Raw genomic sequence first — 18,625 nt, 5'->3', positions numbered from 1 at the left:
CCATTGATGGTGCCAAGCTGTGATAGTTCAATTGTATTTCTGGAAGAGCGATCTGCGGGGTTTACGGTCTCCATCCGACTCGAATACATAAGAATACCAAGGCAAAGGTTCTAGCTGCGACATTGAGTAAGACATATGCCCTGCTATCTACTATTCGACGGCTGAATGTCACCAGTTTGTGTGCGACTGGCTGTCGTCGTCCTCCTTCATTTAATTTATCACTGCCCTTGTCAAAAAGTTCCTTTCATTATCACCTTAAAGCTCTTAGGCAGGTCCTCTCATAAATCCAAATTCTTCTTAGTGGCTCACTGGGTATTGATGGGAGATTTGTGGTGAACTAGCAATGCGAAGAGTAGGGGATTGTATGCTGTTGTTTGCTCTACAATGGAAACTTATATCGCATTCACCGCTAAGAGCCAATAGCACAAGTACCCAAAACTGGAGGTGTGATAGATCTCCTCGAATACCAGCTGTAGATGTGAAAGTTTATCCTTATTCGTGAATTAGGAAAGGTAGGGATCTAACTCTGCCTAGTATATGGCTATAGAGGCTCGTCATCTAGACAAGCTATGCCTTCAAATAGATTGTTTGAAGCTATGCGCCTGTACATCGATGCCTAGAGAGGACATCCCGTGTACCGTTGACCTATCTCGTAGGATCTTGTCTGCAATAATGGGGAAACAGAACTACCACGGTGAGATCACATTCGATGATCATGTTAAATAGCTCGCATGCTTTCGCCTCGCAAGAACTTCATCGCCGCCACGGGAGGTCTGCGACAATACTTTGAAGCGGAGCTGTTGACATGACGTGCATTCCCCACAGTAAAAACTTTCGATTGGGCACGCGCATTCAATCAAAAAACAACACACGTGAATAGACTATATCGTTTTAGAGACGTTGGATGGAAAGTAGTTAGATCAGCAGGCGTCGACTCCCAGTAGAAAGAGAAGGTTATACAGCGTTTGGCTGAAATTTTCGTTGGAAAGCGGATATTTAAAGTGGTGGGATCTTTCATCTCCACGGGAGATATGATGAAAGTTCAAGGTCTTGCAGACCTATCCATGCTATCCAGTGGAAGCCTACCTCATCTTTCAATTTCGCTAGGAGATTGTCAGCCCTCTCTTAAGAGACGTCCAACCTCCAACTTTCCCGACGACAAGAGTGATGATTTTCTAGTTAATGAGTGTTTTGATCTTATGGGAAACCTTGATCGGGAATTGACGTAAACTGTCTTTAGGGGAGAAGCAATATATTCCCCGCGCATAATGCGGCCGATGGCTGAGCTCTATAACGGCTCGAATGAGTTAGCTGCCATATTTCATAAGAAAGGCTATGAAGACCTTACAACCTCTATCGTCAAGGGTAGAAAGGTCAAACAACCTTTCTTCGTCCCTGGGCTTTGTAGCTCTTTTTCTAGAGATGCAGATACATCTACATCTCTTCACAGGACTCTAGCGGGACTTCACTTTTGAAGACAAGGAGTGTGAGGCCTAGAAGAGCAAGACTCTCATTTTATAGAAACATGACAACTTATTCCTTGGTTTGTTGGAACTACCAAACTGGGGGAGAGGAGCCAGTCGACATGTGGCAGCACCTGTGGGAGCCAAGTGATGTTCACTCGGGTTAAATCGGCTTCTTTCCCGTATCCACCCGCATCCATCTGCCCCACAATTCTTATCAGAGCCAATATGGATCCCGCTCCGGATTATCTTACTTCGGATTATCCTCCTTCGGATTTATCCTCATCATCGTCAGAAGACAATAAAAAGACCGCTCCAACCATGGATTCACGTCCAACTGCCAAGGAGTTGCTTGGTACGTTCAAGATTTTAGCCACTATATACAACCTCCCCTCAGTGTCTTTCCACTAACGATGTGTTGTGGTAGATCGCGTCGACTATGACATCTCACAGCTGCTGCAGCGGTTCGAGAACATCGTCGCCATCGCTGCTAACAAGTTCGACGGCACCAGTCATGTCGATGCTGCTGTAGAAGCTTTTCAAATTGATGTGGAATCCACTGCATTGGTATGTCGATTTGCGCTGCCCCAGTCTTGCCTGCCAAGCTCTCCCTTTCCCAGGAAGAGTACAATTGAGCTTCCAAATCTGCACTAAAGCGCGGGACTGACGTTCTGCTAGATCCGTGCCGCGGAGGACCTTCTCGCCCTGCACCGCCTAATGAAAGAGCTTTGGCTCTTCGGCAAGCTCGATACTCTCGGCGAAGACGAACGTGATGTCAAGCGCCGTGAAAAGCTCGAGGAGGATGTGGAGGCCATCCAGAAAGCCCTTGACGGAGGATTGTTGATGCCATCCTTGGCTGAGCCCCGGAACTCTGAGAAGTCAGAGGACACCGAGAAAGCCGAGAAGTAACGGCGGTTGCCCAAGTATCTCTGTCGAGGCACGTTCTTTGTTGACCCGTGAAGCTGTTTTGCTTGTGATACCCACTTATTTCGTCAAGTCTGGCGTTCAACCGGTGTTAGGGCGGTGTTGTGGCGCAACTAGTTTACCTATGATATTGAATTCAACCCCGATTTTTACACTTGCTTTCCTGCGTAGGTCACTGAATCAGACCAGGCCAAATAGCGCAGTGTTCTCCCTACCGAAATTGGATCGACCATGATATGATTAACCTCCTAAAGAAAATTGACACACATCAAGCCCACCTACAGCTGTACCTAGGTTTAGTGCGGGGTGATAAGCAGAGATCGTTATCGGAATTGGGCTCCCCTCGCGACGCGAACCTCCACCATTCAACATTTTCCCTCACAGCCCAAACATTACACACCCGCCGTATCTAAATTACCACGAACATCAAACTGCAATCACCTCGCAATCAAGAATGCCACCTCACAATCCGCACCCCCTCCCCTCCCTCACCCTAATCGTGGCAACGACCCCAATCCGCACCGCGTCGACAGCCACAAAAGACGAAATTACCCGCCTAGGCATCGGCCTAAATGGCACACTCCCATGGCCGCGCATAAAAACAGACATGTCATTCTTCGCTCGCGTGACATCCCGCCCACCGAGCCCCGGCACGACAAACGCGATCATCATGGGTCGCAAAACGTACGACTCAGTGCCCGCCTCGTTAAGACCACTCGCGAAGCGAATCAACGTTGTCATCACGCGTGACACATCCGGGACTGTTCGTGAGAGTGTAACTACGGAATTGGGGAGTATGAGGAGAAAGATTGCGGCCAAGGCTGCTCAGGCACAGGCTACGAGTGCGGAAAAGGAGGCTTTGGACCCGCCCAAAGAAGTTGTTCCTGCTGCGCCGGTAGGCCCGATGACGGATGCAATTGTTACGCCAAGTCTGGGCGCGGCGTTGGAGCAGTTGGACTCTGTGTATGGGGCGCAGGGTACACTTGGAAAGATCTTTGTTATTGGTGGTGCGGAGATTTATAATGCTACGTTGCATATGGATGCCGAGGAGTTGCGTGGTCGGCCTGTTAGAGTTGTCATGACGAACGTTGTGCGGAAGGGGGCCGTGGGTGCGCCGGCTTCGTTCGAATGTGATACGTTTTTCCCGCTAGATGGGCTTCATGAGAAAAATGGGTGGCGGGCTGCTAGCCCTGGAGAGGTTTCCGAGTGGGTTGGGGAGGAGGTTGATGGGGAGTGGAAGGGGGATGGGGATGTTGAAGTTCAGATGGTTGGATTTGAAAAATTGATTTAGATATGTGCAGGGTATGGTCGTCCACGTGGAAATTAGACTAGTCAGATATGTTCAAAAATTCGTCCTTGATGTGTGTTTGTCCAGATCAGAAAGAGAATATACAACAAAACTTTGCACAATGCCAACGGTGGATGAGTGTGAGCCGACAGAATAGATAGACATGAAATGAGAGAATGTGCAAGGCTATACAAACAATTGAATCAGAATGCCTTGACAACGCCGGAAAAAAAATGCAAGTGAAAAACCGTGCAATGGTTGATCATTGATCACGGCCTAGTCGCTATTCTCCCTCATGAATTTCACAAATGCTTTCTTGTGTACCAGGCCGGCATATTTTCCGTCTTGAGTAACGCAAAGGTAACGAAGACCCAGCTTGACGAAGCACTGGTAGACCAAATCGATAGAGGAGTGGACATCAAGAGCGATTGGAGCCTATGAATAAGCTAATTAGTACAGGTCAAGAGTTTATACAGAATAACCAGGCTTACAGGGTCAATGTATCGACTGAAGTCCACCTGCTCGGCATCTTCGACATCGCTGTCATAGACGGCTACGGAAGTGTCCGTAGTCATCAGACATATGGTATTTTCTTCCTCGTCGCCCAGGTTATCCAGTGCGAACTCAAGCTCCGGTGCTGGGAGTAAACCGGCTAGAACACCGTCACGTAGAATGGGAAGACCGCCGTCCAGCTCACCTGCTATGAGCAGGTCTTCTAGCTTCAAGCGGAGGGCCGTTGCTGTTACGAATGGCGATCCAGAGATGTCAATGATGCGGTTTTTCCGCACTGGGCGGACTAAGTCTCCCAGCTCGGCATCGGTGGTCGGTTGGAGTTTGCTGTCAAGGAAGGGGTAGGAGTTCATGTCGGTCAATAGGTCCTGTTTTCAATTAGCATATCGTCGGGTTTGTACTACCAGGCGGAGGGCCAGACTAACATAAATGCTGCGAGGTTCAATGGCATCTGCAGTCCACTTGGCGCAAAGCACCGATAGGGAAAACGGCAGCACGTGGTTGAGACTGCCTGTCAGCTCGAATAGAATAACAGGCAACGTTACCGACAGTCGTGTCACACCACACATGGTCGCTCCAGCGGCTACCAAGGCGTACACTCCTGGGGTCACGCACGATTCAACCCCAGAAATGGCAGAGCAAGAGTCAAATAAGAAAAAGGTTGGATGCCTGAGAGCCCAATACTGGATCAAATGTCCAACAATCCTCCCCATCAAGCCGCCGACAACCATGGATGGCACATAGATGCCCGCGGGCACCTTAATACCGAACGTAATGATGGTCAGGAAACTCTTGATCACAAACGCTACCAGAAGATAGTGGACAATTTCAAGAATGCCATCTGTGCGAGGACACAGGCCCGTGTTTTCCACATCAGATTCACAAGGAGAAGCTAGCTCAAACAGAAGTTCGGTGACAGGGAGCTTCGTGTATCGATTCCAGAAGCTCATGATGCCTGTAACTAGCGCAACAAGGAAAACTTCAAGCATTGGCCAACGCCTGATGGCTGGAATGCGACGAAATGATCGCGCCCATAGGTTCGAGGCTTTGATGAAAAGCGCACCAGCGGCGCCTCCCATAATACCGAGAAAAATGAAGATGAATATCTCGAAGATCTGCCAGTCGGAAAGGTATCGGACTTCAAATAGAACAACTTTACCAGTTCCATAGGGGTTTAGGAATTTGAGCGACAACGTAGCTGCAATGCAACAGAAGAACGTCCGGAAAAGGGTCTTGGGTGGGAAATAATAGCTCACTTCTTCCAAACTGAAGAGGACACCGCCAATCGGAGCACCAAAGGCAACAGCAACGCCACTGGCGGCACTAGCACTCAAAACCTCTCGTCGCTTTCCGTCATTTTCGTTGTATTTGGCGAACAAACGACAACAGATATTGCCCACACAGGTGGCAATATGAACATAGGGGCCTTCTTTGCCCAAGCTCAAACCAGATGACACACTAAAGATCAAGCCAATCGTCTTAATGACCAGCGTCTTCAGTCCCAAATATCCATGGAGGACAAAGCCACTATTGATCACTTTGACTTCGGCCACTCCACTTCCAGCAGCAGAGTAGTAGATCATAGCTGAACGAGACGGAAGATTAGGCAAAGTTCCATGCACTGGGCTCGTCTCCGTCACCGAAAGAGGAGAAGCCAGAGCACCGAGTCCATTTCCAGATTTAGTACCACGGGAGTCGGCGCCCAGGTTTTCATCGAGTGTGGCAAGAGAAATGGACGAAGGAACGACGGTTTTTGTAAGCAGAGTCAAAGCGCACGATATGAGCGCCAACGTCACAACGCAAAAAACAAACACGGTGAAATCAACCCACTGGGTTTCTGTACCCGATGGTGAGAAGATCATGGACCAGGGCCGCCATGCATCACAACCAGCCACACCATCACAGCAGGTCCGTCGATTACGGAAAAACCGGGTCGTGCAAAAGCCTTCCTTCAGATCAAAGACCGATCCTTCAGTGACATCGACGAAGTAAGCAATGGAAGCCGTAATGCAACCAATGAGCGCGACCAAAATCCATCCTTGCGCACCGTCGAAGGCCGCTAGCAATCGGCCTCGCACATCTTTCCGCTGGCGGAGTCGACGAAGTCGTGCTCCATCGGCTATGCTGTCATGTACCCAGTCGGTAGAAGTAAATTGATCATACCAAGTCCGTTCATCCATAAATGAAGAGGCAGCAAGATTGTCCTTCGTGGACGGAGGAACGCTGGCGGCTCTACTATTGCCATCTATACTCCCTCGCCGACTCAATCGCCTTCCGGTGGAGTTAGCACGGCTATTGTTTCGCGTTCGTCGCAGGCTGCCCGCCGCCAAAAAGTGTCTCAATGATTCCGGACCGGTGCCTGATACTCCTGAAGTGCTGGTGTAAGATCGTCGGTGGAAGTCTTGCGCAGGCCCAAGGAGGTTCGTCGTTTCTGTAATCTCCAAGGGCGCATCTAGGGACTGGTATTCGGTATGTGTTTCGGAGAGATAACTATGAGCCCGTCTGTAGTCATTCGGTGAGGGAGGAGCAGTTTGGGCATTATGTGTGTTTTCAGTGTCCTCTTGCTCGCGCAAGGCAGACGTAGACTTTGGAACGGACCGAGGCATATCGTTGAAGAGTTTTATTATGCTTCAATTACATGCAGTAGATCTGGCAGGTGTCAATTTTGGAAAGCAGTCTGGGATATGCCGAAGCAGATCCACCTTGGACGCAAGGATGGTAAACAAAGCTGCAGGGGCACAGAAACCACGGGGGGAACTTTGAACTTACCACGTAGTATCCCTCTCTTCCCAAAGCTATATTCTTTAGAATGATATCAATGGAAAACCCCCAAAAAAACCCACGAAAAAAAAAAAAATTTTGCGAAGACAACGGTGGGAAAAGAGGGTCTAAGTCTAACCATCTCAGATGATCGGCTCAAACGGCGGGAGTGTGCTGACCCACCAGCCACCAGGTGGGAGTCATTTGGCCCATATACATGTTTCTGACGGCGTCCTCTGTCCTAAGATGTTCACAAAGCATTTTTGCTATTTTGACTGGTTTATTTTGAGTGTGGCATTCCTCTCTGAAAAATCCCCGTATTTTTTCGACGGATCCTGAAACAAAGCGTCCAGCACCAACGGGGTGTGGAATGTGTAATCGCGTGGTGCACTCTAGTTAGGTGCAGCCTTGTTTAATGGTCATCCTGCACTCGAAAAAGCCCATGTATACTCTGCTGTCCATATGGTAGGGCAGTAGGGCATCAAAATACGGATATACCCTGTACTTGTGACACCAAGACCACTGGAAGCATCCCCTTGGGTTACTTATCTTGACTAAGATGTTTAAGAGATTTCCATCCTCCCCGGAGGAATCCTGCTAGATACTGATCTCTTGGCACTGCTTTTTAGAAAACGCCACTTTGTGAGGGGCGGTGTGACGCGATGATATCATGTTGGGCTGAACCGCGTTAGCCTCTTTCGGATGCCTGACGTGTTGAGATACATCAGCTCTGGCACCGGGTCACTTTCCAACCCTCCATAGGGCAGAGATCACCTACAACATAGAATTTCCACGTGGTTCCAGTTCTACGTGTTCTACAGGTTGTATTGATCATTTCCATCGGGTCTAGTTTGTGAATATGGGTGAAAATCTACGCTGGTCAGTGAATCGTTCATTTTTCTTTTCCCGATGTACAGTTATTACCAAGCTTTTCACTCACGGTTTCCTTCGAAAGGAAAAGGCAAATTGGAATTGGGTGAGATAGCGATAGATACAGGTCACCGCTATTATTCCTAGGAGAGTCAGAAGGACGAGGATGCTGGATGCTGTTTCTGTCGTTACATAGTGTGGGGCTCAGATCTGGCCCACGATTCACTAAAAATGATTAGTGGATAAGTTGCTGCGAGGGAGACAGATTCCGATCAGCAATGTTGTACTCTAGTTTTCAAGATCTAGTCTTACTACTCCATACGGAAGACTACGTGCATTGATTCCAGAGAAGTACAAGCGAAGATCCACCAATTTCCCTTTTGTCCGCGGAGTGCCTTCCCCCACTTCCTTTTCTGTCCACGTTGCTTATTGTTATAAGCCCCAGTCCCCAGACCTATCGATTTTAGTCCCCCAAGTAATTGACGTATCCAACTATATTCTAGCCTCACCATGGCCGCCTACGAGACCCAGGGGAATGAGGATGCCTTCAAACCTTATGACCAGTTTCTTCTCTTCGGAGACTCCATCACCCAGATGGCCTGCAACCAAGAGCGAGGGTTCGCATTTCATGCTGCACTCCAAGAATGTAAGTAGTTTTTCTGCAAATCCCTGAGATGCGCATGGCCAAGAAGTTAATCAAAATTAGCCTACAGTCGCAGATTAGATGTGATCAACCGTGGCCTGGCGTAAGACCAACCAAGGCTTTCCTAAACTGAGATCTGCTCACAAGCAACAGTGGATATACAACCGCACAGGCTGTCAAAGTCTTTGATCAATTCTTCCCTTCTCCGCAGACCGCTAATGTGCGGTTCATGGTAAGACCTCCTTATTCGCAAGCTCATTAGAAACCTTGAATGCACGCCAAAGACCATTGGACTAATATCGGATAGACTATCTTCTTCGGTGCCAATGATGCCTGCGTGCCAACCCACAATCAGCATGTGCCCTTGGATCAATATAAAGAAAACCTGAAGACGATCATTCAGCACCCAGCGACTCGTGCACAGAACCCGCAACTCATTTTAATCAGCCCACCTCCCGTCAACGAATATCAACTGGAGGAGTTTGACGCTGCAAAGGACACCCCGTTCCCCAGCAGAACCGCCAGCTTCACCAAGTTATATGCAGAGGCTGCATGCGAAGTCGGTGCATCACTCAATATCCCCGTGGTAGATTTGTGGTCTGCCTTCATGAAGCCCACTGGCTGGCAGGAGGGAGAACCTCTAATTGGGGCTCGTGATGTGCCGAGCAATGACACCTTGGCTAGTCTTCTCACTGATGGTGTGTGGAAATGGCCACAGTCCCCTTCCCTCTTCTTGAACTTACTCATCGTACAGGTCTGCATCTTACTCCTGCCGGTAACCGCATCGTCTATGATGAACTTATGAAGGTCATCCAGGCCAACTGGCCAGATCAGACCCCGGAGACTCTTCCAATGGTATTTCCCTCTTGGGTTGACGCACCGAAATGAGTTGCGTATACCATAGAGTGCTTTCGTATCATCGATAGAAGAAACTAGTAGGCTTCGGGCTATATTCACTTCAATTCCCTAGGCAAATCGTTCTGGTCAATAGCTAGGCTTCTGTCGAGAAGATGTAGTCTGAAAAGTCTAAGCCTCCGCAGACTGATCCACAGGTCGTACCTAGGGCAAGGGTGAGATACACAGCCATGCTGGGGGCTTGCACATCCGGGCGGGACCGAACCACTTCGGGGCTCACCCGCTCAACTAAGCTTGTTGACAAGTTGGAATCTGGGCCTCATGTTCCTCTCTGGGGCCTTGACATCCCAGCACTCGAAAATCTAGTAGTACGCTTCTGTCCTTGAAACCGATTCTACAGGTTTCGACCCAGTTGAGAATTTGGTACCCTGCATTTTCGGTAGCAGTGCGTTCTCTACCACGAATCCTTGACAAGCCCATTCACCTTCATGCCCCATCAGATAATCCGCAAGATTTCATTCTCAATGGGTGGCTCACAATGCCTGGACTTTTCGTGTGAAAGGATCCGTATGTCGCGCTCCAACACATATCTCAAGAAGCCCGACCTCCAAGGGGGGTTCTACATCTACCAATGCACCTACAAGGACCACACAGCATGCACTAAAATACTCCAGCCAATCCAGAAAAAGGGCCTACAAACGATCGGGTTGGAGTTCTGGGGCGAAGAAACCGCCCTGTTACAGAGCCATCAACTCGTGGACCATGATGATGCGAAGAAGTTCGATGGCGCGACCTCGCGCAAGGTGCACGATGACTTCAAGGAGTGAGTAGCCTAGTAGCTGCCGCAAGTGATTAACACGTCTGAAACGTTACAGAGACTGAGAAAGGACTGTGAGGATGATTCCATCTCCGGTCCAGAAGACCCTCTCGGAGCACGGCTTACCGTTGCCTTGTTCGTGGATGAGACCTGCTTGGGGCCGCTAGACCATATTAATGACCCAGTTGGAAAGATCTTTCACAGGCAATAAGAGGAACCTAACTCTGGAAGAGAAGAAGTACGAGATTTACCCCGAATGGCATGATGGAGAGACGGAGGATGGAGAAGAAGAGGTAGGATGGTTGTGTATGTCTGTGTGTGAGTTGGCGGACGTAGAACATGTCTGAATGGGGCCACAAGGGTGTTTGGCTTGACCTCTATCTTCGGCCGCCTCTGATGCTGGATATTCATTGGAATAAGGAAAGCCAGCCGGTTCTGGCGAGCTAGTTTATAGACCTCCAACCTCCTGCGCAGTTGTGTCAAATGAGACCGAAATGAGTTTGGCTGGAGTGGGTTCTTGTGTCTATTTTGTGATCTCAAACACCAAAATAATCATGTAATGCCACAACTCCCTTTCCCTACTCCGTATTCTCCTTCAATTTCAGCCCTCGATCCTGACCAAGGGCTGAGGTAGGTAAATGCAAGGAGACCCACTTCTCGGCTGAGGTGTTCTAAAGTGTACCTAATACAGTGCTTTTAAGCCAAATGTTGTACTCCATTACTCCATTTATGGAATCTACTACTAGTGGTAGCTTTCATTGTCTTCGCACCCGACCAGTTCGAGTACAGACCATATGCTGCTTTACAACACAACTCCGCTTTGCATATTCCAGCATTGACAACATGTGTGCAAATTTTGTTGTAGAAGAGGTAGCGTTGAAACTGCTGTTGATGGTGATTTTGCTAGAAGCATTGCTTTGGGGTAGAATCCCTGAAGGTTTATAATGCGCTTTTGATGCAATGTTAGAAAAATAACCGAATATAATACCCATTCGCTAAGCTGAAATACCCTTTGGTCTGACATCCCGATACTCAAGTCCCTCAAAGATTCTACCGCACGTATTTGCCCTAAAGGCATGGTCAGCGAATGTATGCAGTCATAGCGGATACAGATACACACCATAAAGCGCTTGTGGAAATCAGAACGGAGAAGATCCTGGAAACGAGTCAGTTTAACGTCACAAAACCAAACCCAAGGAAAGTAAGCATACGTTGACAAATTCCTTGCCATCTCTGTTCTCTGTTCCCCGAGCCTGGTTCTTGAATACAACGTCGTCGTCCCAGCGCCGTTTCATGTTGAAATCCTGGGGGTTGAGCAGAGGGTTACCGCGCGCGATGTCAACTTCTCGCTGCTCTTCTTCCTCGGCTGCTCGTTCACGCTCCTGTGATACATCAGCCACCATCAAATTCAGGGTGCAAGAAAGCAAGATACCTCTTTTTCCTTTTGCTCCAATCGTTCTTTTTTGATCTTCTCAAGCTCCCGCATTAACTCGGCTGCTTCATCTTCGTCGTCGCTACAATTTGTCAGTTTATACCTCCTGAGCACGAGATCCTGGGTTTAACCAACCTATCCTCGTCACTGCTGTCTTCTTCTGACGCGTCTGAATCGGCATCTATGTCGCGCGTCTCCTCCAATATGCGTCGGCGTTTGGCTTCTGGGTCTTCTTCCTGGATGTCGCCATCGCCTCCATCTTCGGGCGCAGCTTCAAGTTGTCGCTTGGGAACTGAGGATTCAGCAATGGCTGGCTGGTCGACCGGAATACCATTTTTCTTGGCAAAGTGTGCTGCCTCAGCCTTGAGAAGCTCTGCGCGAAGGTCGCGGGGCGAGGGGTCGGCGTCGGCTGCGCCGCCTTGTCCGGGTTGGCTAGAACAAGGTCAGCAATCCTTACGATCTGGGCAAGTGTTGTTCTACATACCGAACTTTCAGGTGCTTGTGCGCAGGGAGCAGTCGCTGGTGGTAGGCCGGGCCACGGAGGGCTTCTTTGCCTTGCGCCTGTTGAAATTAGTCAGTGTCCATGAAGAGTCGTGTTAGAAAGTTGTCGTACCGGGTCAAAAGTAGGTCTGTGGGCTAAAGAAATGTTAGCTATGGCCTTTCAAGTCACCGAATTTAGTTTCTGGTGGCATACCTGTAGTCATTTGGTGGTGTGGTTGCTAAATTTATGTTGGAAGTCCCGGGACGTATCAATGATGGCTTCCAGCTTTCAACATATGCAGTCGCCTCAGGCACAAACAATTTCCTTTTCTTCCCCTCACCGCCCCACAGAGATTCCGCTGTTACTGGCGCAACGCTCGGAATAATAATACTCCGAATCGCTACAATGCGGCCTGCACGGGCAAAATGGCCCAAAAAAGAAAGCAACTCTGATCCCCGCGCCGGGGCTGCTAGACCTCCCTCAACGATGTCGAAAGAAGCGCAACTGTCAATCGCAGAGCGTGAATTTATTCTCGAGGCGCTCCGTGAGAATGTGCGTCTCGATGGTCGCCAGCCTGACGACTATCGTCCTCTGAACATCTCCTTTGGTGAAGAATATGGACATGTGAAGCTGCAGCTTGGGAAGACGAAGTGAGCTCCAGATCTTTTGTTCGTCTACCACAAATTACAACCACTGACTGGTTCTCTAGCCTTATTGTTCGCATTTCTGCTGAGGTTACTAAGCCGCGTGAAGATCGACCCTTCGACGGTCTCTTCAACATCAACCTGGAGCTGAGTGCAATGGGTTCACCGGCCTGGGAAAACGGACGGTATACACCACCTTTTGTTCTGTTGTACACTGAGTTGTTCTAACAATTGCTTCTGTAGAACCAATGACATCGAGGCATACGCCACTAACGCCCTTGACCGTATCATCCGTCATTCCAACGCCCTCGATACTGAATCTTTGTGCATTCTAAAGGGCGTGAGCTGCTGGTCGATCCGGGCCGACATTCACATTATCGATTACGATGGAAACATTACCGATGCGGCCTGCATTGCGATCATGGCTGGACTGCAACACTTCCGCCGGCCGGATGCCGTGGTGAGAGATGGCCGTGTCATAGTCTACGGCGTGGAGCAGCGTGTACCCGTCGCACTTAACATCACGCACAAGCCTCTCTCAGTCACATTCCACACCTTCAATGAAAGCAAACATGTCATTGTTGATGCCACCCTCAAGGAGGAACAGGCTGCTGAGGGAGATCTTGTTATTGGCATTAACAGTGCAGGTGATGTCTGCTACCTCTCAAAGTACGCTGGTGCACCGGCCGATGCTATGGTAATTGTGAACAAGACAAATGTGGCATGGGAAAAAGTCAAAGAGATCAATGCTGCTGTTGAGAAGGTTCTACAGGCCGACCTGGCTAAGCGGGCGAAGATTGGCATGGCCGATGAATCTCGGGCAGAAAATGACCGGCCGGTTCAAATCGAATAAACAGCATGTACTACCACTACTTTCATGATTGGGGGACTGGAGTTTCGCATGGCGTTTACATCAATGATACTTGACTACCATATGATAGGCAACATATCGGTGCGGGCTAGTAGATGAATGCACTAAACCACTCTTCCTAAATTGTAAAATGTGGACTGGGTGCTTGAGGCTTCACACAAAATGCTTAAATGCCTAAATCAATCTTTCTTTTCTCCATTCAACACATCTGACTATTCAAAGTGGAACCAACATCAGTTGGTACACTAGATATGTATGTGGTAATCCATCCTTCACGCAGACCAAAGCCGTTAAACATATAACCGACTGCCAAGATGCCCTCTGTTCTTCGCTCAATTCAATGTAAACTTAGCCAACCAATGAAGAGAAGGTATATTTCGACAATAGGACAGAAATTAGGATCTTTCAAAATTATTTCTATCACTCCAACAATAATAATAATAATCAGAGTAGGATTTCAAAGATTTAATTTCTTTGATTGTTGTGAAGCGCTTTACCGCCTATCCGCGCATCAAATCAACATAGCTGCCTTCGCCCGCTAAACCTGTGGACTTCATTCTCACTTTACTCCCACATTTTTCCAGTCCAAGTCCCGTCAAATCCGTCACTTGTTCGCCATACCTCGTTTCCCCTCCTCCCTGCTTCCAACACATATAGCAGCGTCCTTGCTGTTGACGTGGCCTTGCGATTAATGCCTCAGGGGCATTGTTATTGCACTACAACAGTGAGGCTGTCAGCTTCCCCGCGGCATCATGGCCAGCGGTAGGCCTCCTGGGTCCCATCCAGCCGCTGGCCGTGATGACGACCTGCTGCTGGACTCTGGGCCTATGTATAACAGCGGTCAAGGACCCCCCGTGAACGACGAACATTTATTAGAACGCTACAACATTGACGACTCCGAACAACCGTACACCGAAACACAACCGCGCCCTTCCGTCTCTTACGATAACTTTGTCGGATCTAGCGCGCAGCAGGGCGCAACGCAGTACAATGCTGCTTCTGGACCGGCGCATCCGCCTGTCAACCCTGGTCTGCATTCAAATGACCCTTACTCCAACGGCACGCGAGATCGAGCTTACTCCCAGTCCTCCGAACTGGACAACTATCGGCGGTACTCCTTAGATGACTTCGACGATGGGCATTCGGGTTATTATGATCTTGATGCGGACGAAGACCGAATTGCCAGTTCACACCATGTCCGCAAGGCAAATGAGCGCAACAGTGTCCTTGGACTCGGGGGTGGATTGATGGGCAAGGCGAAATACATGTTTGGCATGGGGTCATCGCAATACTCGGAAATGGATCTTCCATTGACGGAGTCAGGCGCAAGAAGGGCGACGATCGGTAGCGATGCTTCTCCGGCGCAGCCACCGAAGCAACCCAAGAAGTTCAGCGCATCCGACCTTAACATATTTGCGCGTAAGGTTGATCCCTCAACACTGGGCCCGCGTCTGATTCAGCTTAACAATCCGCCCGCCAATGCCATTCACAGGTTCGTCAGCAACTATGTATCGACGGCCAAGTACAACATCTTTACCTTCATTCCCAAATTCCTATTTGAGCAATTCTCTAAATACGCCAACCTGTTCTTCTTGTTTACAGCTGTCCTACAACAGATCCCACATGTGTCGCCAACGAATAAGTTCACAACTATCGTTCCGTTGGCTATTGTTTTGACTGTCTCGGCGATCAAAGAATTGGTAGAGGACTACAAACGGAGAATGTCGGACAGAGGACTGAATTACTCAAAAACCCAAGTTCTTAAAGGTTCTTCGTTTTACGATGCGAAATGGGTTGATGTTGTGGTCGGGGATATAGTTCGAGTGGAGTCCGAGCAGCCTTTTCCAGCCGACTTGGTACTACTGGCCTCGTCCGAGCCCGAAGGTCTATGCTACATTGAGACGGCAAACTTGGACGGCGAGACAAATCTCAAAATCAAGCAGGCGATTCCGGAGACTGCGCATTTGGTTAGCCCCAGTGATCTGAGTCGTCTGAGTGGACGCGTTCGATCAGAACAGCCAAATAGCAGTCTGTATACTTACGAAGCCACCTTGACTATGAATGCTGGAGGTGGCGAGAAAGAGTTGCCCTTGGCTCCGGATCAACTCCTACTTCGTGGTGCAACGCTGCGCAACACTCCCTGGATTCATGGTATTGTGGTTTTTAGTGGCCATGAGACAAAACTGATGCGAAATGCAACAGCAACCCCAATCAAGCGAACTGCCGTGGAAAGAACAGTCAACATTCAGATTTTGATGCTCGTCAGCATTCTTGTTGCATTGAGTGTCATCAGTTCTGTCGGCGATCTTGCCATTCGGAAAACCAAATCCTCAACACTTGCATACCTCAACTATGGGTCGGTCAAAATGGTGAAGCAGTTCTTCATGGATATTTTCACGTACTGGGTGCTGTATTCGAACTTGGTTCCGATTTCTCTCTTCGTCACTATCGAAATCGTCAAATACTTCCAGGCCTTCCTCATAAACTCTGACCTCGACATTTACTACGACAAAACCGATACCCCAGCCATCTGCCGCACATCATCTCTTGTCGAGGAGCTTGGTCAAATTGAGTACATCTTTTCCGACAAAACAGGTACCCTTACCTGCAACATGATGGAGTTCAAGCAAGTGAGCATTGCTGGTGTCCAATATGGCGATGATGTTCCTGAAGATCGACGTGCAACCGTGGAGGATGGCGCTGAAGTTGGGATCCATGACTTCAAAACACTCAGAGCGAACCTTCAATCTCACCCGAGCCAGAACGCTATTCGCGAATTTCTGACTCTTCTTGCCACCTGTCACACTGTTATCCCCGAGCGAAACAGCAACAACCCAAATGTGATCAAGTACCAAGCAGCATCACCGGACGAGGGAGCCTTGGTAGACGGGGCCGCCTCTCTGGGTTTCCGATTCACCAATCGAAGGCCGAGATCGGTAATTTTTGAGACTGGAGGGCAGGAGCTTGAATACGAACTGCTAGCAGTTTGCGAGTTTAACTCCACTAGAAAAAGAATGTCCACTATCTTCCGGTGTCCTGATGGAAAGGTCCGTGTCTATTGTAAGGGTGCTGACACGGTCATTCTGGAGCGGTTGCATCCCGATAACCCTACCGTGGAACCAACTCTCCAGCACCTGGAGGAGTATGCCTCGGATGGTCTCCGGACGTTGTGTCTGGCTATGAGGGAAGTCCCAGAAAACGAATTCCAGCAGTGGTACCAAATCTTTGACAAGGCTTCGACCACCGTTGACGGCAATCGTGCGGATGAACTGGACAAAGCGGCCGAGCTGATTGAAAAGGACTTCTATCTTCTTGGTGCCACGGCGATTGAGGATCGCTTGCAGGATGGTGTTCCGGATACTATCCACACTCTCCAGACTGCCGGCATCAAGATTTGGGTCCTGACCGGTGACCGACAGGAGACTGCTATCAACATCGGCATGTCCTGCAAACTGATCTCGGAAGACATGACGCTCCTAATCGTCAACGAGGAGTCCTCAGAAGCCACCCGTGCTAGCTTGCAAAAGAAAATGGATGCCGTGCAGAGCCAAAATGCCTCTGGGGACTCTGAACCTTTGGCCTTGGTAATTGACGGGCGATCGTTGACTTTCGCTTTGGAGAAAAATATGGAGAGGCTGTTCTTGGATCTGGCTGTCATTTGCAAAGCCGTTGTTTGTTGGTAAGTGTGCCATTGAAATTTGGAGGATTGGAAGTTCTTCTAACATGTTCTATAGTCGAGTCTCTCCCCTTCAAAAGGCATTGGTCGTCAAGCTTGTCAAGCGCCACAAGAAGGCTCTCCTCTTGGCTATTGGCGACGGTGCTAATGATGTCTCCATGATCCAAGCCGCTCATGTCGGAGTCGGCATCAGCGGCGTTGAAGGTCTTCAAGCTGCACGATCCGCTGATGTCGCAATTGGCCAGTTCAGATTCCTTCGAAAGTTGCTTTTGGTTCACGGCGCGTGGAGCTATTCTCGTGTCAGTCGTGTCATTCTGTACTCATACTATAAGAACATTACGCTGTATATGACTCAATTCTGGGTAAGTTTAACCTCATTGAATTATTTCGAAGTGGCATCTGACTTGTTGCAGTACTCTTTCCAAAACGCATTCTCTGGAGAGGTTATCTACGAATCTTGGACTCTCTCCTTCTACAACGTGCTCTTCACTGTCCTACCTCCATTTGCGATGGGCATCTTTGACCAATACATCTCCGCCCGATTGCTGGACCGTTACCCACAGATGTACCAATTAGGCCAGAAAGGCGTCTTTTTTAAGAAGCATAGCTTTTGGGCCTGGATTTTGAACGGATTTTTCCACTCTCTCATCCTCTACATCGTCTCTCAGTTGCTCTTCTACTGGGATCTTCCTATGTCCGACGGCTATGTCGCCGGCCACTGGGTCTGGGGTGAAGCTCTGTACACCTCCGTGTTAGGCACCGTCCTCGGCAAGGCCGCTCTGATCACCAACATCTGGACCAAGTACACCTTTATTGCTATCCCAGGATCAATGGCGTTGTGGCTCATGTTTCTCCCGGCGTACGGTTACGCTGCCCCGGCTTTGGGATTCTCACGAGAGTACTACGGCACCATCCCCGTTCTTTTTAAGTCTCCCATCTTCTACCTGATGGCCATCGTCTTACCCTGTATATGCCTCCTACGTGATTATGCCTGGAAGTACGCCAAGCGCATGTACTACCCCCAACAATACCACCACGTCCAGGAAATCCAGAAATACAATGTCCAGGACTACCGTCCACGCATGGAACAGTTCCAAAAAGCCATTCGGAAGGTCCGCCAAGTTCAGCGTATGCGAAAACAGCGTGGCTACGCCTTCTCACAGGCCGACGATGGCGGTCAGATGCGTGTTCTCAACGCTTACGATACTACCCGGAGTCGTGGACGGTATGGCGAGATGGCTAGCTCTAGACCTATGGCGTGATGATTGATTCGCCGTAGGTTGATTATGCATTGTGCACTGGCAGTGGCGGTGGGTCGTTTTCTTCTTTTTATTTTTTCGTATGCATCCATGCCAAAGATTGATGGACTTGTATCTTTGTGTACCTTATGC

The 18,625-nt window shown here is 49.2% G+C and overlaps 7 protein-coding genes across 7 annotated transcripts; 5 read left to right on the top strand and 2 right to left on the bottom strand.

Annotated features, from left to right (window-relative positions):
• Positions 1–1,691: 1,691 nt before the first annotated feature.
• On the top strand, positions 1,692–2,372 carry Pdw03_3049 (Mediator complex, subunit Med22; the record flags this gene model as incomplete). The annotated part of the gene is made up of 3 exons (XM_014677097.1): positions 1,692–1,818; positions 1,891–2,030; positions 2,142–2,372. 3 exons carry the CDS (start codon positions 1,692–1,694, stop codon positions 2,370–2,372), a joined length of 498 nt encoding a protein of 165 aa, XP_014532583.1.
• Positions 2,373–2,841: 469 nt separating this feature from the next.
• Positions 2,842–3,678, top strand: Pdw03_3048 (Dihydrofolate reductase, putative; the record flags this gene model as incomplete). Its single annotated transcript, XM_014677098.1, has 1 exon — positions 2,842–3,678. One exon carries the CDS (start codon positions 2,842–2,844, stop codon positions 3,676–3,678), a length of 837 nt encoding a protein of 278 aa, XP_014532584.1.
• A 273-nt stretch (positions 3,679–3,951) lies between these two features.
• Pdw03_3047 (Voltage-gated chloride channel (ClcA), putative) lies at positions 3,952–6,791 on the bottom strand (the record flags this gene model as incomplete). The annotated part of the gene is made up of 3 exons (XM_014677099.1): positions 3,952–4,110; positions 4,167–4,553; positions 4,611–6,791. 3 exons carry the CDS (start codon positions 6,789–6,791, stop codon positions 3,952–3,954), a joined length of 2,727 nt encoding a protein of 908 aa, XP_014532585.1.
• A 1,013-nt stretch (positions 6,792–7,804) lies between these two features.
• Positions 7,805–10,195, top strand: Pdw03_3046 (GDSL Lipase/Acylhydrolase family protein; the record flags this gene model as incomplete). The annotated part of the gene is made up of 9 exons (XM_066100369.1): positions 7,805–7,824; positions 8,319–8,461; positions 8,522–8,561; positions 8,612–8,690; positions 8,766–9,156; positions 9,213–9,313; positions 9,499–9,681; positions 9,814–10,136; positions 10,189–10,195. 9 exons carry the CDS (start codon positions 7,805–7,807, stop codon positions 10,193–10,195), a joined length of 1,287 nt encoding a protein of 428 aa, XP_065955769.1.
• An 874-nt stretch (positions 10,196–11,069) lies between these two features.
• Pdw03_3045 (Cell cycle control protein Cwf15, putative) lies at positions 11,070–12,266 on the bottom strand (the record flags this gene model as incomplete). The annotated part of the gene is made up of 10 exons (XM_014677101.2): positions 11,070–11,079; positions 11,140–11,147; positions 11,190–11,198; positions 11,251–11,286; positions 11,342–11,512; positions 11,563–11,644; positions 11,698–11,994; positions 12,047–12,123; positions 12,176–12,198; positions 12,257–12,266. The coding sequence occupies 10 exons, from the start codon at positions 12,264–12,266 to the stop codon at positions 11,070–11,072; spliced, it is 723 nt and encodes a 240-aa protein (XP_014532587.2).
• Positions 12,267–12,448: 182 nt separating this feature from the next.
• Positions 12,449–13,540, top strand: Pdw03_3044 (Exosome complex endonuclease 2/ribosomal RNA processing protein, putative; the record flags this gene model as incomplete). The annotated part of the gene is made up of 3 exons (XM_014677102.1): positions 12,449–12,693; positions 12,753–12,872; positions 12,931–13,540. 3 exons carry the CDS (start codon positions 12,449–12,451, stop codon positions 13,538–13,540), a joined length of 975 nt encoding a protein of 324 aa, XP_014532588.1.
• A 770-nt stretch (positions 13,541–14,310) lies between these two features.
• On the top strand, positions 14,311–18,496 carry Pdw03_3043 (Phospholipid-transporting ATPase, putative; the record flags this gene model as incomplete). Its single annotated transcript, XM_014677103.1, has 3 exons — positions 14,311–17,237; positions 17,293–17,596; positions 17,648–18,496. The coding sequence occupies 3 exons, from the start codon at positions 14,311–14,313 to the stop codon at positions 18,494–18,496; spliced, it is 4,080 nt and encodes a 1,359-aa protein (XP_014532589.1).
• Positions 18,497–18,625: the final 129 nt, after the last annotated feature.

The sequence above is a fragment of the Penicillium digitatum genome, chromosome 1 (assembly GCF_016767815.1).
Source record: "Penicillium digitatum chromosome 1, complete sequence".
Taxonomy (NCBI): Eukaryota; Fungi; Ascomycota; class Eurotiomycetes; order Eurotiales; family Aspergillaceae; genus Penicillium; species Penicillium digitatum.
The sequence above is the reverse complement of the archived record's forward strand: the minus strand, read 5'-3'. Positions and strand labels throughout refer to the sequence as shown.